General features: G+C 46.1%; 1 protein-coding gene across 2 annotated transcripts in view; it reads left to right on the top strand.

Annotated features, from left to right (window-relative positions):
- Positions 1-18,428, top strand: part of MDGA2 (MAM domain containing glycosylphosphatidylinositol anchor 2) — a 359,555-nt gene that overhangs the window by 183,613 nt on the left and 157,514 nt on the right. For both annotated transcript variants that reach the window (XR_008450022.1, XM_054067864.1), the window contains exons 4-5: positions 5,334-5,530; positions 10,699-10,831. Coding sequence is in view for 1 of the 2 variants with exons in the window: in XM_054067864.1 (XP_053923839.1) it covers positions 5,334-5,530; positions 10,699-10,831 (330 nt within the window). In the remaining variant the exon portion in view is untranslated. The remainder of the gene's footprint in view (positions 1-5,333; positions 5,531-10,698; positions 10,832-18,428) is intronic.

Raw genomic sequence — 18,428 nt, 5'->3', positions numbered from 1 at the left:
GCAACTTGAGGCCATTAGCTCTTGTCCCATCACTTGGCACTTTGGACCTTAGGGATGTGTGAAGGCAATTTTTCCAATACAGTGTTTATCAAGCCTGTACCGTGTGGGTTTTGGAAACTGTTTGGTTCAATTCAAAGATTAAATACTGAAAAATTGTACCTGATGGTGGCATAAACCTCTGTGGAAAACAAACTTATGTAATTGTTTCCATTTTGATTGATAGACTTTAACTACATAGCAACACCCATGACTTCTGTTTAATTGAAAGAATGATTAGCCAGTTAACTCTTTATAATTTGATCAACCCAAAATTAAAGTTTTAAGTTTTTTTCCCTCTTCTAAAGCAGTTCAGAAATTCATCTTGTTGAGCTTCCCAGTGCTAAATCTTTCCCTGTTGCAGTAAGATCTCCCTGTCTCCTCAGTGATTTCCTCTTGCTAGAAGCATACAATGGTTTAGGTTGGAAGAGACCTCAAAGCCCATGCAGTCCCACCCTCTGCTATGGGCAGGGACACCTCCCACTGGATCAGGGGCTCCAAGCCCCATCCAACCTGGCCTGGAACCCCTCCAGGGATGGGGCAGCCACCACTGCTCTGGGCACCCTGGGCCAGGGCCTCCCCACCTGAACAGGAGAACGATTCTTCCTAAAATCTCATCTCAATCTCCCCTCTTTCAGCTTAAAACCATTCCCCCATGTCCTGTCCCTGCCCTCCCTGATCCAGAGCCCCTCCCCAGCTTTCCTGTAGGCTCCTTCTTCCTCCCAGTTTCTCTGTGCAGTATTCGAAGCCCACAGCTTCCTTTGCAGACTGCTGAGTCTCTGACTGTTCCAGTGCTGCTGGGGAAGAACAACCGCCCACAGATGCTAACACATATGCACAGAGCTTTAAATAGGATTTTTAAAGTCTATTTAGAAATTTGAATATCAATTAGTAACAATTCAATTAGGCACTGAAACCAGAGTTCTGGAGAGCTTTCCCAAGTGAGCATTAGAATCATAGAATCATTTTCTTGGAGAATACCTTTAAGATCATTGAGTCCAAGCATACCTGTCCACTACTAACCCATGTCCCCCATCACCTCATCCACCCATCTTTTAAACCCCTCCAGGGAAGGGGACTCCTCCCCTCCCTGGGCAGCCTCTACCAGGGCCTGATGACCCTTTCCGTGAAAATTTTTTTCCTGATGTCCAGCCTGACCCTCCCCTGGCAGAGCTTCAGGCCATTCCCCCTTGTCCTGTCCCGTCACTTGGGAGAAGAGCCCAGCTCCCTCCTCTCCACAACCTCCTTTCAGGTAGTTGTAGAGAGCAATAAGGTCTCCCCTCAGCCTCCTCTTCTCCAGGCTAAACAACCCCAGCTCTCTCAGCCGCTCCTCGTCAGACGTTCTCCAGCCCCTCACCAGCTTCGTTGCTCTTCTCTGGACACACTCCAGAGCCTCAACATCCTTCTTGTGGTGAGGGGTCCAGAACAGCTTAGGATATCATGGAGTAATTATGGTTGGGAAGGACCTTTTGTCCCACCTGCTGCTCAAACCAGGGCCAGCTTCACAGTTAGGTAGGATCTCTCAGAACTGTGTGCAGTCAAGCTTTGCATCTCTCCAAGGATGGTATCCTGCAGCCTCTATGGGCACTTGTTTGATCGCAGGAAGAACTTGGTTTTCTCTTGTGACCAGGAGGAATTTCTCTTGGTGCAGCTGAAACCTATTGGCTCATGGTGTCTTGTTCTGCTCTTCTGAGAGTTTGTCTTCATCTTCTCTATAACTTCCCAGTAGGCAGCTGAAGACAGAAATTAGATCACCCCTTCATCTTATCTTCTCCAGGCTGGCTAAACCCAGCTTGTATGGCACTTGCTCCAGCCCTCTGATCATCTTAGTGGCCTTCTCTTTAGTCACTCCAGCGTGTCCATCTCTTGATCTGAACATTGTGCTCAGGATGTTGTCTCACAGGTGTGGGGTAGAGGAGAAGGATTCTTTCCCTGGACCTCCTGGCTGCCTTCTTGCTGTTGCAGCCTAGGATGTAGTTGACCGCATCACATTCAGCTTCATCAAGACCTTCAAGGCCTCTTCTGCAAAGCTGTCTTCTGACCGGTCAGCCTCAACCTGTCTTGTGCCAGGATGTTGACTGCCACCTTACACTCGCAGGCCTTGCCCCAAATCCATTTTTTAGGCTTTAAGTGATTTCCCTTGTCCAGCCTTCATTAACTTCATCATAATGAAGCCAAATCAAGACTTAGACTTCTTATGTTTTTCACCTAACAGAATGAACCTTCATCTAAGGGTCTCCTGGCTCAGTGTTGGAGCTCTCGGCTGCCAGACGTCCTTGTTTGTGGTCTAAGGATGTGCTTTAATAAGGAGACGCTGGGAAGCATTCATGTGTGAAATGTTCTGTTGTTCATCAAAACACGGGGAACAGGTGTTTCGGCCTAGAAATTAAAGCAAGCTAATTTAGTTCTTTTTATTTTCTATTGCATGAGTAGAAGACATAATGTTTCAACGATCTCATCCCTTTTCAAACGCTACCGTGATTTAAAATAACCTTTAAAACAAAAAGGAAATCTCATTAGGAAATGCCATCCTAATTTGGAGCAACAGTTCCATAATTTGTTTCTGTGATATTAAATTAAATGTTTTGTGGAGAAGAATGAAGGTAACATTTATTTAAAATCCATGTGCTATTACAAGATATTATTGCTTGAATTATTCCAAATTTTGGAATATAGTTTGTTTCGAATTAATCAAGAGACTTTCAGGCTTTGTTCTTGTTATGCAAATCAAAATGTAAGCATCTAAGGAATATTTTAAGAGCAAAGTGTTCTTCAGCGTGGACATTTGAAACAAGCCAATCTATTCAGCTGGTTAACGATAGACTTCCTCTAACGATCCTGGGTATCTGTGCCTCACCTCTAGATTATGAAACTATCAAACCCTTAAAATCCCAATAACTGCGATGTTGAGGGTCTGTCTCACGCAGTACATGGTGGTGGTCACAATGGTGGGACGTAGGGAGAGGACGTGGGAGCAGATGCGTGTGATGCTGCCCCCAGAACTACTGTCCTGTGTTCATCGCCATTGAAAGGGACTCAAGTGTGCAGGTGCTTTTGAGCATGATGGCGTTCCCGTTGACATCGGTGGTCACGCTAAGATTTGAGAACCTCAGTCCTTGATCTGCATTTCTCTCAATCCTGACCTCAAATAAAACTGATGAATAGGATCTGGGTAGTAAATTACATGAGACTTTGAAACATAGGGTTAAATTTGTGGGTGAGTAATTAATTAAAAACTACTTGTGCATCATTTATACTTTATTTTAAGGAAGAATGGATTGAGAGCAGACCTAATGAGAAGGACTCGGGGGTGCTGGTGGAAAAAGTCAACATGAGCCAGCATGTGCGCTCGCAGCACAGAAAGGCAACTGTGTCCTGGGCTGCATCCACAGCAGTGGGACCAGCAGGGAGGGAGGGGATTCTGCCCCTCTGCTCTGCTCTGGTGAGACCCCACCTAGAGACCTGTGTCCAGAGCTGGAATCCCCAACCTAAGAAGGAGATGGAACTGCTGAAACTAGTCCAGAGGAGGCCAGGGAGAGGATCCAAGGCCCTGGCCCAGGTTGCCCAGAGCAGTGGTGGCTGCCCAATCCCTGGAGGGGTTCAAGTCCAGGTTGGATGGGGCTTGGAGCCCCTGATCCAGTGGGAGGTCCCTTGCAACACAAATCAACCTGTGATTCCATCAAGAAGCACTGCTGATAAGGTTCTGACAATATTTCAGCCAAGGCTGAGTCTCACGGAGTAACGTGCTGCTGCTGTGTCCATGCAGACCAGGTCGGTGCAGGTATAATCAGGCAAATTGGTCCTGTTCTTTTTGGTAGCAGCATCGGTGCCTGTATTGTACCTGGCCGTACCTTTAAAACATAAGCTCTAGACTTAGAGAAGCACCTTCCTCTTGGCTCCAGCCCTCCAGGATGTGTAGCTTCTACCTAAAGCTCCCTTGAGAACTGCTGACTATGTTATTTGGAGGTTGAGGTCGGTAAAAATTGCCATTGCTTTTCTTTTGTTGTTGGCTTTGGGGTTGGTAGTGATGGTGTCCTTCTTCATCCTAATAGTACCTTCAGGGAAAACTCTTTAAAACCAATAGTAAAACCCTGCAAAAAAGGAATCTACCCATTCCTGATGGAATAAAGCCCAGATTAATTAATTAGGTATACTCACATTCCAAGGGCTATCGTTATTTCTTCCCTATATGAGAGGATTGGATTCTAACGTGAGGATCTAATTTTCTTGGAGCTGCTGCAGTGGGAATAATTATAGCACATCTGTATTTTAATCAAGAGAAGCGTGTTCTGAGCCTATGATGAATTTACCTGCTTGAAGTTAAATGCTTGTAACTGAAAGAAGGGAATATGCAGTAAATTACTGTATTAAATTGCCGCTTTAAAGGAAAACAGCTGCATGCGCATGATCGTGTTCTAGTGGATCCTACCATTAGGATGCAAATTAGACTATTTATTTCCAGAGTTTGTAAACTATTTTGTCTAAGCGACATTTGAGTTAAAATTGTAAGAAACCAGTAGGAAAGTTTGAAACTGAATGAAAGCGGAGTATTGGTGAAAACAACAGAGATAGAATTGACATTGGAATCCTCAACATAAGAAGGAGATGGATCTGTTGGAACGGGTCCAGAGGAGGCCATGGGGATAATGCAAGGGCTGGAGGACCTCTACTCTGAGGACAGGCTGAGAGAGTTGGGGTTGTTCAGCCTGGAGAAGAGAAGGTTCCAAGGAGACCTTAGAGCAGCTTCCAGTGCTGAAAGGGTCTCCAGGAAAGCTTTAAATTGGAAGGGGGAGGATTTAGCTTAGACATTAGGAAGAAATTCTCCACACTGAGGGTGGGGAGGCCCTGGCTCAGGGTGCCCAGAGCAGTGGTGGCTGCCCCATCCCTGGAGGGGTTCCAGGCGAGGTTGGATGGGGCTTGGAGCCCCTGATCCAGTGGGAGGTGTCCCTGCCCATGGCTGGGGTGGGACTGGATGGTCTTTAGGGTCCCTTCCAACCCAAACCATTCTGTGATTCTATGACATTGCCATAGCTGTTATCACATATGTTGTTATATCCACAAGCCTGAGGCGTAAATAAAAGTCGAGTGGTGCTGGGTGCTGTGCCGATGATGGCAAAGTCCAACACTGGATTCTGCTGCAGACGCCCTAATATATACGGTAGTGGCTTTTAGAGCTTTGCCGCCTCTATTTTGCAGTTGACTTGTAGAGATGGCCATGCACACACCGCCCATCGCAAAATCATTGTAGAGTCAACCGAAGCCTGACTTCAACTTGGGTTTTTCTTCTCTCTTTCCAGATTTGGACGATCCAATAGTAACGGTCCACCAGAGCATCGGGGAAGCGAAAGAGCAGTTTTACTATGAGAGAACAGTGTTTCTCAGGTGTGTCGCCAACTCAAATCCACCCGTTCGGTACAGCTGGCGACGCGGCCAGGAGGTGCTGCTGCAAGGGTCTGATAAAGGAGTGGAGATCTATGAGCCTTTCTTTACCCAGGTAGGAATGATGGTAGAGTATTTTTCCTTCTTTAGGCTGCTTGCACCAGATTTATTGTTAAGTGAACCTGCCTGCACGTCCCTGCTGGATTTGTGATGTGGGAATGTGGACGTGTCCTCCAGATAAAGGCATCCTGGCACAAAGGGACCCATATGTTGTTAATCAAGTTGCACCAAGGGAGGTTAAGGTTGGACATTAGGAACAATTTCTATAGTGAAAGAGTGGTGAAGCACTGGCAGAGGCTGCCCAGGGCAGTGGTGGAGTCTCTATCCCTGGAAGGGTTCAAAAAATACATAGACATGACTCTTTGGGCCTTGGTTTAGTGGACACAGTGGTGTTGGGCTGGTGGTTGGACTGGGTGATCTTATGGGTCTTTTCCAACGTTATTGATTCTCTGTTATTATAAGACTTCCTAATATCAAATATATCTTTTAATTTTATGTGATATTATGAAATAGGACTTTGTGGTCAGGTACACAGTGAGTGCTGTCTGAAGGAGACTTTGAAGTTGTTTTGCCTGGGTGCTTCAAGCTCAAACCTCTAATCTGGCTGCTATTCCCTAATCTTTTCCAATACAATGCAAAGTGATTCTGCACAGAAGTTACAGCCTAAAAAGCTTTTCAGGGAAGTTGAACTCTATGGCTGCTCCGTGTGTTGGTATTTTTTGATTTTATTCTGCTTTTCATTTCTTTGAATATAATTTTTTGTTCTGGAATTGCACACTTAAAAAAAGAAGGGGCAGAAATGGAAAGAAGTGGTTTGCTAAGTCTTCCTGCTCTCGCTCAAAACCATGACGGCGGACGGGGCCATCAAACAAGTCTGCCATGTTACATCAGCTTAATTTATTGTTAGCGTATTTCATGGAATCATCATAAAATCACAAAATGGTTTGGGTTGGGAGGGACCTCCAAGCCCACTCAGTCCCACCCCCAGCCATGGGCAGGGACACCTCCCACTGGATCAGGGGCTCCAAGCCCCGTCCAACCTGGCCTGGAACCCCTCCAGGGATGGGGCAGCCACCACTGCTCTGGGCACCCTGGGCCAGGGCCTCCTCACCCTCAGCGTGAAGAGTTTCTTCCTAATGTCTCATCTAAATTGTTCCCCTTCCAATTTAAAGTCATTCCCCCTCATCCTTATGCCCTCATAAGAAGCTGCTCCCCAGCTTTCCTGTAGCCCCACCTTCAGCTACTGGAAGGTACTGGAAGGCTGTTTTCAGTTCTCCCTGGAGCCTTCTCTTCTCTAGGCTGAAGAACGCCAACTCTCTCAGCCTGTCCACATAGCACAGGTGCTTCAGCTCTCAGATCATCTTTGTGGCCTCCTCTGAACCCGTTCCAACAGTTCCATCTTCTTCTTGTGTTGAGGGTTCCAGAACTGGACACAGGGCTCCAGGTGGGGTCTTAACGGGGCAGAGGAGAGGGGCAGAATCCCCTCCCTCGCCCTGCTGCCCACGCTTGTTTTGATGCAGCCCAGGACATACTTGATTTCTGGGCTGCGAGCACACATTGCTGGATCCTGTCAAGCTTCTCATCAATCAGCACTCCAAGTCCTTCTCCTCAGGGCTGCTCTCAATCCCATCATTCCCAGCCTCTATTGAAACCTGGATTGCCCCAACCCAGGTGCAGGACCTTGCACTTGGCCTTGTTGAATCTCATGAGGTTCACACAGCCCCACTGCTCGAGCTTGTCCAGGTTCCTCTGGATGACATCCTGCCCTCCGGATGTGACAACCACACCACTGAGCAGGGTGCCATCTGTGAACCTTCTAAGGGTGTCCTCAATCTCAGTGTCGATATCACCAGTGAAAGAATTAAACACCACTGGTCCCAGCACAGACCTTCCACTGGATCAAGTTGCCCATAGCGTCATTTGCGCAGTCTTGGAATAAAACAGTGGCATCGCTTATTGTCGACGGACAAAAATGTGTGATGGTGTTTGCAAAAAGAGAAAAACAGAAGAAAAAAAAGGAGATCAAATTGGTTTTTGAAGTTTCAAGCAATAATGAGGAAAGACAGAGGTGAAAACCCCTTCGTAATTTGGTCTTTGTAGCAGGAAGCAACCTACAACTTTCATGAATAATTTCCAGCTAATGATTTGCGAGCACTTTCACTTTTTCTTTTTATTGTACTTGACAGGTTTATATTGCTACAGTGGCTCAGTATTTTACCGAGAAACGTGTAGCCTGGAACCTTGCAGAGATGAGAATTAGATTACATCGTCAAGTTATCGGTTTCCTAAATGTGATGAGATTATTCTTAAATTAACATCTACAGACCCAGCTTAGCACATCAGTGGCTCCTTTTCTTGGACTCGGGTGTGTAAAGCGGAGGTTTTTAATGTTTTAGTTAAAAATTGAGAGGCTCCCTTGACACGGGCTGTTTGCTTCCTATTTCAGTATGAAAAATTCCTTCTGGAAAGCTGGGGAGGGCATCTTGATCAGGGAGGGCTGGGATAGGATGAGGGAGAAGGGTTTTCAGCTGAAAGAGAGGAGATCTTAGGGAGAAATGTTCTCCTGTGAGGGTGGGGAGGCCCTGGCCCAGGGTGCCCGGAGCAGTGGGGGCTGCCCCATCCCTGGAGGGGTTCCAGGCCAGGTTGGATGGGGCTTGGAGCCCCTGATCCAGTGGGAGGTGTCCCTGCCCATGGCAGGGGGTGACCTGGATGGGCTTTGATGTCCCTTCCAGCCCAAACCATTCCATGATTCTATCAAATGCTAATGATTACTTTCCCTATCATTTACTAAGAACAATCAAATGAAATGCATCACATGAAATTAGAGTCAATATTTTTTCAAAACCAAGTGTATTTCTAGTTTAGAGGGGAGCATTCTTCCTATTACCTCTGTTGGGGCTAAATGAATGAATAAATCAGATTGTCATGTTGATAGTTGAAAGCTTATCTGTAATGTTTTTTACATTTACTGGAGGTCAAGTTAAATTAAGTGTATCTTATCAGTGTGCCTACAAGATCTGATATATGTTTGTAGGAAGAAAAGATAGAATTAAATGTTCAAGAGTCATGAATGTCTCCTGCACGTCTCTGCTTAATCGGTGCAGCTTCTGATACAGTAACAGTGAGAGCTGATCTGAAGAGGGATGGAGGGGATTTGACTTTCAGAGCATAGAATCATGGAAAGGTTTGGGTTGGAAGGGACCTCCAAGCCCATCCAGTCCCACCCCTGCCATAGGCAGGGACACCTCCCACTGGATCAGGGGCTCCAAGCCCCATCCAACCTGGCCTGGAACGCCTCCGGGGATGGGGCAGCCACCACTGCTCTGGGCACCCTGGGCCAGGGCCTCCCCACCCTCACAGCAAAACATTTCCTCCTAAGATCTCATCTCAATCTCCCCTCTTTCAGGTGAAAGACATTCCCCTTTCCGATGGTTTTGTTGTTCTATTAAATTGTAGAAGTCATCTGTGAAACTGAGCAACCTGATCTGGTGGGAGGTGTCCCTGCCCATGGTAGTGGGGTTTGAGCTGGATGGGCTTTTAGGTCCCTTCCAACCCAAACCTTTCCATGATTCTACGAAATGGATTCTTGCATTCTGAACAGATGAATTTTGATGAGTCAGGTGATGTCACCTACTTATTTTAGCTGTCACGGGGAAATAAAACAGAACAAACGTGCATGTTCTCAGCTGTTGGAGCATTTGAAATGTGGAATTTCCAAAACTGAAATCTTGATGCAATGTATTTTACGAAGAGTTTGCATCATCCGCCTTGCACATTGTAATTGCACAGCCTGAGTGCAAGATTAAATTTGCTCTATTTACAATAATTATGCAATTAGACATAATTAAACTAATTATCCGAACCAATGAAGGAAATACATACATTTTTATGAATCTCTACAATCTGGGGACATGATCCAGATACCATTGTGAGTTCACCCTGCAAGTTCAACTTGGAGTCCAGAGCTGACAGTTGGATTGATGGGATGTAGCTGGTGTCTTTCCGGAACACGACATCTTTGGTAGCTGTGTTCCAGCTAACCTGGACTGGGTCCTTCTACAGCCTAGATAAACATCTTCTTAAAGTAGGATCTTTATCTTTAGAAGCAGCCTTTCAAAGCCTTAGTCTTGGAAGCACTACATCAGCGTGTGCTTAATTATGTACTTAAATCACATAATTTCTATGGGACTGATTGCACATACAAAGCACTTCAGTTCCAAAGCTACAAAACTTGATTTCACAACTGTCGCTTTGCTTTGCTCTATCTTCTCTTTTATTGGTTTTTGCTTGGTCTGTAGCTACTTTTTCACAAACTGCCATACTTTGGATGGCCTTATGTGTCAGGGGCACTCAAGGAGGCAGTTTGTGGGCATGAATGCTACAAGAAGGCTGGTGAGGGGCTCTTGATCAGGGAGTGCAGGGATAGCAGTGCAGGGAGAATGGTTTTAAGCTGAAGGAGGGGAGATTGAGATGAGATCTTGGGAAGAAATATTTTGCTGTGATGGTGGGGAGGCCCTGGCCCAGGGTGCCCAGAGCAGTGGGGGCTGCCCCATCCCTGGAGGGGTTCCAGGCCAGGTTGGATGGGGCTTGGAGCCCCTGATCCAGTGGGAGGTGTCCCTGCCCATGGCAGGGGGTGGGACTGGATGGGCTTTGATGTCCCTTCCAACCCAAACCATTCCATGATTTTCTGATTCACCAACTTCTTCTCTGGAGTTTCTGGTCCTGCAGTGTCCATTTCACATAGCACTGCAGTGGAAAGCTCATATTTTCCAGTTCCCTCTTGATTGCGTTGGAAGGAACTCCTTCATTATATATCCCGTTCAGGTCCCTGCTCCATCATTTACACTGCTGGCTAAAAATAAAATCCATCAGCAGCTCATTTTCAATGGAAAACAGCGGGATTTCAGTAGCTTGTGATTTTATTCATCACGTAGATTGTACCTTAAGATATATTATCCCGAATAATGCTGCAACTTGAAAGACTGTCAAGCCAATTTCCCCCTCGCTGCTCTCTTTTCTTTTGCCTTTAAGTGGGGCTAAAGTTTCAGATTATGCCAACTGCCATTCTTTCAGGTAATTAAATAAAGTGTCTTTCCTGGACTCTTCTAATTAGCCACTTCTGCATCTACTGCTTGCATCCTGGAAGCCAGTCTGGGTGTATCCCACATCTCTGCTTGTTCCTCTGTCTCCTTCCCTTCCTAATGCTTTCTCTTGCCCACACAGGGAGAAACAAAGATCCTGAAGCTGAAGAACCTCCGCCCTCAGGACTATGCGAACTACAGCTGCATCGCCTCGGTGAGGAATGTCTGCAGCATCCCAGACAAGATGGTGTCCTTCCGACTCTCCAATAAGACAGGTGGGTCACCAGCAGCGACCTTCTCTGGCCATTTGATGTTCCCATGGTCTTTCATGGTCTCTTGCTTACAATGTCTGTGGCCGTCTGCAATCACACAGTGGTCGGAGCTATTCAGGAGAAGTTGTAGATGACATTTTCAGGTTGAGTGTTTCCTTTTCTTCTTCGAGGTTAGGATTTGAAGAATGGTTTTGATTTATTGCATACAATACTTGTTGCTGTCTGGATTTTGTGTCAGGAGTTATATCAGGATATCAGAGGTGGCCATGGGCGTGATCTGAGGGTGGGAGCACCTCTGCTCTCAGGACAGGCTGAGAGAGTTGGGGTTGTTCAACCTGGAGAAGAAAAGGCTGTGGGGACACTTTATAGTGGCCTTCCAGTACCTGAAGAAGGCTACTAGAAAATTGAGGAGGGACTTTTTACAAGGGCGTGAAGTCATAGAGCAAGGGGGATTGGCTTTAAATTGGAAGGGGCAAGATTTAGATTAGAAATTAGGAATAAATTCTTCACAATGAGGTTAGGGAGGCCCTGGCCCAGGGTGCCCAGAGCAGTGGTGGCTGCCCCATCCCTGGAGGGGTTCCAGGCCAGGTTGGATGGGGCTTGGAGCCCCTGATCCAGTGGGAGGTGTCCCTGCCCATGGCAGGGGTGGCACTGGATGGGCTTTGGGATCCGTTCCAACCCAAACTATTCTATGATTCGCGTTTCCCCCTGGTGTCAGGGGGTTCACTGCTATGGTTAGACTTCAGAGACAGACTTCAGCAGCAAGGTAGGAGGAAGGTACACCTCCATTGGAAGGCTGGACACAGGATAGAACCAGCCATCCACAAGCTTCAAATACTTGTCGTAAATCTTTGTTGAAAGCAAATTATTTTTGGTCAACAAAATATATTAGGGAAAAAAAATCTACTTTTTTAATATTCTTACATTAATTTGAAGGATTGATTTTGTGTTAATGATTTGATATATTCTTGTATTGATTTAAAGGATTGGTTTTCTGTGATTGATTTGATAGGTTCTTACATTGATATCAACATTGAGTTCTTACATTGATATAAACAAAAGTTTTTTCTTTCGTGTTTGATGTGTTCAAATGAAAATATTCCAGCAGTTGTCTTGAAACGCTTTGCAGGAAGATTATGGGGTGGTTGGCTATGGTCTCTGACCAGGCTGCCTCCATGGTGTGGTGTTTCTTGAGCGTTCACTCTTTCTATGGTGTTGTACCTGGGCAAGAAGGCACCTGGTTGAGTATTTCCCTCTCCTTGTGGCCGTATCACTGTTGTGCATCTCCAGAACCCCATACCAGAACTCCATCACAATTGCAACTGGGAATGCTGGTTTCCAGGAGAATGGAAAGTACAGACGTTAACTCTCCTGAAGGCTCAGTGTCCAGGACCTACAGAGGGTTGGTCTGAAATGGTTTATAAATGTGATGCCAAAGAGCAACATTCTCAGCTTAGGTTTCTAAAGAATTAGGACTTCCAGAGCAGCATTATCTGGAGAGGAGTTCTGCAGCGAATGCTGTAAGATGTGAAGCCTTCAGGTGGATCACATTGGGTTATGCCTTAGTAGCATGTGCCTCAGGGCACTGAGAAACCTAAATGAACAAAACTGTTGAGGCATTAACATGCTGAGTGCGTCGAAAATGAAGGATGAATTTTATTTGCACTTGCACGTTTCACATTATTTCTGATCTTGTGGCTTTATTCCGAGGAGTTGCCTTCAGCTTCTTCTGAATTCCAGGTTTGATGTCAGGGACTTGAAACCCTTGGTATCTACCATTACTGTGCACAACCTGCTGCAAAGCACGTTCAAAGCTTGGCTTTAAAGCTGCAGCTGGCAGTCGGGGAATTGCAGGCTCTGAAGGTATCTGGCAAAATGATTTGGAAGACCTTAATTTACTTACTCATTAATTTTGCTAAGGATAAAAAAATATCTCAGTGTGTGTTTGTTCCTCATGGGTTGCTCTGGTTTCATACTAGAAGAGGCAGGACAATCTATCTGCCATGGAGAGGAGTAGCTGCTAGGTGGCTTTCCTCTCAACAGCAGTAATGACACCCACCTTCATCCACAAGGAGAAAGGATGAGTTGTTACCACTCCCATTTGTCAGAGAAATAGTTTTGCTGTTGGAGAGAGAAGAGTCTCCAGTCATGTTGGACCTCATCTGCTGCTGGAGTTTGGTTGAGTTGCAGCAATGGGTGGTCATCAAACAGCAGAACTATTCCAGACTGAGGGCAGGTGATCACGATCTTGATGTGCAACAAGAATGAAATATTATCACCTTACAAGTATCATGTGTATTTTCATAGAATCATAGAACGGTTTGAGTTAGAAGGGACCTTAAAGATCTCCTAATTCCAACCCCCCTGCCATGGTTTAGGTTGCTCAGGGCCCCGTCCAACCTGGCCTCGATTTTGGGAGAAGGGTGTCTTGATTCATTAACAAGAATTGCTCCTCCAGAGTAATTTACAAAGTAAACAGCTTAAAAATTACAAAGATTCACACTTTCTCATGTAAAACTTGGTGGCAACCATCATTAAGGGCAACATTACCTAATAATTGCTGCAACAACTGATTAAAGGCAGTGACTGATGTGTTGATGACTCTGAGATGAAACTTCTCTCACGTGTTGTGACTTCATCTGATACAGAAGTTCTTTGGTAGAACTTCACCTGCTGTAACTTCATGGGAGCTATGTAAGTTGTAAATCCAGTGTAATCCAGGATAAATCCAAAGTAATGAAAGTCAGAACGTGAACTTGATACTCTGTTTTGGTATAGAGCATCCTCAGCCTGCCCATCTATTTAGAATTTAAAGCTGGAGGAGCGTAATGGAGATGCCTACCTGATGGAAGCGAAGGAGAGACAAACAGAAGCGTCTCTTCAGGTGGTAAACATGCATGATATTTATTGTAATTCACGTGCCTATAAGTGAATTTACGTTCAGCTTCAAATTATGTGATTGTAATGTGAAATTGCTGGCAGTTGGCTGCTCTGCATTTGTCAGCTCGGTAAGGATGACTGGTGTGAGAAGTCCTTGATGCTTGACCACTACTGATGAGTGAGGCGACTGAGGAGAATAGTGGAGGCTTACACCAGCTGTGGGTTTCCATCATGTTCCAGCCGTGATTTTGCTCCCTGGGTTCAAGCTGTTATTGCAGGACACGGGGCTGTTGCAGGAGTTGTCAGACTCCCTTGGTTGATTGACTCGAGAGCAAAGTTGGGAAGTTTTTTCCCTGCCATGGATGTGCATTCTGGCTTGGGTTCCTCAGGGACATCAGCTGTCCCAGCAGCCAGATGGAGTTGGTGAGAGTTTTGTGGACCATCTGCGCGCGGTGGTTTGCTATTCACCTCGATTGATTGACACGATGCGCGCGCAGCGGCTGGGATGCCACAGGGAGCACCTTGGCTTCCCGCTGACCCTGACTGATTGCCACCACACGCTGATACGCAGCAGGACTGCTGCACGCTGTGGTGAGCATTTGTCACTTGTGATGATCGGTGGCAGATTGTGCTTGAGGAAGTGTGCTCGGCACGTGTGGAAAGAACCCGGTGTGACTATTAGTGCATACCTGGATACTGCTCTGAAGTATCCTGCTATACCATGCTGAGGTTCTCGCAGGTGACAGTCAGGTCACCTTTTCAACCTTCTCCTTTATAACCTTCCTGTATTCTTAGAGAATATGGTGACAGAGACACACAAACAGAGTTTTTTCCCCTCTTTCTTTCTCTGAAACACTCTCAAGTCTCCTCACCCTCCCTCACCAAGAACTGTAGGTGAGTCGGGCAGGAGCGCAGACACTTGCTTGAGGAAAGCATCGCAGACCCAGGTGCTCTGCTGCTACTCTTCACGCCACAGGGTCTTTTGTACATCTATATTCCTGCACACACCAGAATTAAGAGGCTAATTTGAGGAAGACCAGGCATGTCTCCAGGTGAGGAGTTCAGGTTTCTCCTCAGTGCTGCCTTGCCGCCTGTCCCTGTGACCTTTTTGTTTTCTGTGTTTTCTCCATCTCGCTGATTATTAGATTGTGTCTTGAGGCATCACCAGAGTAAAAATCAGTTACCGTGACAGAACCAATCCAAAGGAAACTTTCTGTGTACTTCTCGAATAATTAGAGAGGTAATTAAGGTGATGCCATCAGATGAACATGTATCCATCAGCACACTTTGGACATCTGAGGGGCAGAATCCTCTCCTTCCCTGCAGGTCCCTCTGCTTTTGGTGCAGCTCAGGACACAGTTGGTTTCTGGGCTGTGGGCACACATTCCCGGCTCATGTTGAGCTTCTCACCCCCCAGCACCCCAAGTCCTTCTCTTCAGGGCTGCTCTCAATCACATCATCCTCCAGCCTATATTGAAACCAGAGATCGCCCCAACCCAGGCGCAGGACCTTGCACTGGGCCTTGTTGAACTTCATAAGGTTCACACAGCCCCACTTTTCCTGCCTGTCCAGGTCCCTCTGGATGACATCCTGTCCTTCCGATATCATTCCTCCTAATTCCCAACCAAAATCTCCCCTGGGACATCTAGAGGCTATTTCCCCTTGTCCTGTCACTGGCTACCAGGGAGAAGAAACCAACTGCCACATCGCTACAACTTCCTTTCAGGCAGTTGTAGACAGTGATGAGGTCACCCCTCAGTCTCCTTTTCTCCAGGTCCCCCCACCGCTCCTCATAAGACTTGGTCTCCAGACCCTTCACCCTCATAAGTAGGTGAAGTCACTTCCCCTCCATTTATCAACAGAGTGTTGATAACTTCTGTGATGTGTGAGTTTGAAGACCAAAAACACGCCATCATCTGTCTGTCCGCACTGTAGGAGTTAAAGCGGTTTGGCATCATTTTTCAGCCACATGTATTTCTTTGTTCCAGGACAGACCAGTGATAAATACAAGAAAGAAAGTGGATGTTGTAATGAGCAAAGCTGAAATCATCTCAGAAGCATTGTGACCACGCATATGCTGAGGCCCAAGGTGACAATTAGCAGTAATATCGTACAGCACCAGGTAGAGGCACTTGTTGAGCACAGACCCGCTTTGTATTTAAAGACGGCTATTACTCTGCCAATTTATTATCTAAGTCAATGAGAAATTTGAAGGGAAGCAGAAGCGCCTTGAAGTGATTCACCTGCTGGCAGGTTGCTGGTGAGCAGCAGGAGCAGAAATAGAAGTCAGGATGTGAGGAGGAACAGCAAAGGGACCAATTTTGCAACTCTCATTTGTTTTCAGTAAACCGAGTCCCTTTAAAATCAGCACGTAGAAGTTAATTTGAGTAAGTTAATGCAAGCAGGAGTTGTGAACCCAAGCGCGGTGGCTTTCAACAAAATCAAGGAGTTATTCTAACAAGGAGGAACCCTGAAAATGTTCTCGGTGTATGTGCTTGAATCCATGCTGTCAGAAGAAGAGCAGCTGCGAGGATGGGTGCCACTCCATACTTTCTGTCTATGTGACTTGGTTTTGTTGCCTCACCACGTCCATGCACCCAAGAAGAAAGTCAACTGTTCTGATTCTGGCTCCTTCTTTTCCCACTGGGCTTTCCTTGGGTTTGCTGCTGTCCAGTCACTTCCCCAAAGTCTCAGCGGGTTCTTACATGTGTCTTTTCCCTCAACACCTTTCTTGTTTCCTGTATGCGATATGTTATATCCATTCTGTGATTCCACGATTCTTTTAAGTGCATTTGTTGTTTCAAAGTGTCAGCAAAAAGGCATGAATTTTACCCCTAAAACCACGAAATTTCTGGGCTTCCTGTAGTATTACTTCCAATATGATTCAGTAAAAGCAAATAAAACGTTTATCTTGATCTATAAAGCATTTTTATTGCCACAGATTAATTGAAAATGTGTATTAGTTCGTATATTAGCAGCCAATTCAGGCTGCTTAGTGCAGGTCATCATTAATACCTAATGTTGAGGCTGAGTTTTGGCAGCCTCCAACAGAAATTATCCTCAGCAGTAACTTTTGCCAAGAAAGATGAGTATTTCAAGACATGATTTTTCAGCTTCATGATAGACTTGGTTGAAATCACAGCTGAAGCTGGCGTTGTGACTGGGTCGTGTGGTGGGAAACGAATTGAAAAAGGCTTAATTCACTTTTAATCCCTCCACGAAGCAGTGCTCTGTCGTGATGAACTTGCTCTGTTTTCCTTCATTCAGACAACGTTCTGTTAAGAGAATTATCTCATTTGGAAAAAAAATACGTCTCTTAGCATCTCCTGTCATTCTCAGAGCACGACAGCGAGATGTGATCCTGCACTAAAGAGGCTTGAAATCCTCGGATAAGGAATACAGCCAGCTGTGCGCTCAGAGCTGAATACTGGACATGGGTGGATTTAGTACTTTAGCACAAGGGAATGATAGAAAATACAGCTGGGAAGGACTTTAGGAGGTCATAGAATTGTGGAATGGTTTGGGTTGGAAAGGACCTCAAAGCCCATCCAGTGCCACCCCTGCCATGGGCAGGGACACCTCCCACTGGATCAGGGGCTCCAAGCCCCATCCAACCTGGCCTGGAACCCCTCCAGGGATGGGGCAGCCACCACTGCTCTGGGCAACCTGGGCCAGGGCCTCCCCACCCTCACAGCAAAACATTTCTCCTAAGATCTCATCTCAATCTCCCCTACTTCAGATTTAAACCAATCTTCGTGGCAGAATGCAGCAGATCTAAACATTGTCCTATGAATGTTCATTTAAAGAGCTGCCACCAGCAGAGATGCTGCATTATTGGCAGCCGCTCTGGCCCATCGCTCTGGTCCTGTCCATCGTGGCACAAAGATGTTCACCTCTGCAGCAACGTTTTGTGTCTTTGAAGGCTGTTTTCTTCTGATGGATAATGAACTTAGCTCCTTAATTTTTCCCTGTGAGTCATGTCATCTCTACCTCTCGCTGTTCCTGTCCATCTCATCTGTCTACCTCCTTGGTGAAGTTGGGGGCTTCAGGGCACGTAGGTTACTCCGCTTCACCCAGTCCCGTAAGCTTGGGTTTCAGTGCAGGAGTTTCATACATGGAATCATAGAATGGTTTGGGTCACAATCATCCAGTCCCAACAATCCCTGCACATTTTCCTAACAAAGTTCTTGTTGATGCGTCCCGGTAGGATGACTCTCTTTCAGGCAGCCCATATTGCTAATATTTGTGTTGTGTCCAGATTGCCGTCCACCAGAACCTTGAGGGTCCTTTCTCCGGGGCTCCTCCTTACCCAGTCATCCCTATTCCACTAATTTTGACGGATATTGTTGGTGTTGCAAGATGGGATTCGTCTCACCCAACCAGTAGTCTGAAAGCTTCATTTTTGTAGCCCAGCGGTTGTTCAGGGAACACTGTGCTCGGTCGAGTGAGGGCTCCGAAGAGCGATTCATCCCATCTATTTTAGGGCAGAAGGAATTGTGCTTTAGGGATGCTTACATCTCATCGAGCTCCATGAGCTTAGGTTGCATGCATGATTTTGAGTGGCTGAAATGAGCTGAGATGGATTTAAGCCTACACATACAACAGCGCATCTAAATAGAGTGGTGAAAGGGACAGCGTCGTGATTGGGTTAAGTTGATTTAACACTGCTCTGCTGTAAAAGGGAGGATCCTGCCTTCCCTTCATCCTCTCCTGATAAAAT

This window comes from Cuculus canorus, chromosome 5 (assembly GCF_017976375.1).
Source record: "Cuculus canorus isolate bCucCan1 chromosome 5, bCucCan1.pri, whole genome shotgun sequence".
Taxonomy (NCBI): Eukaryota; Metazoa; Chordata; class Aves; order Cuculiformes; family Cuculidae; genus Cuculus; species Cuculus canorus.
This window is presented reverse-complemented; position numbering and strand designations above follow the sequence as displayed.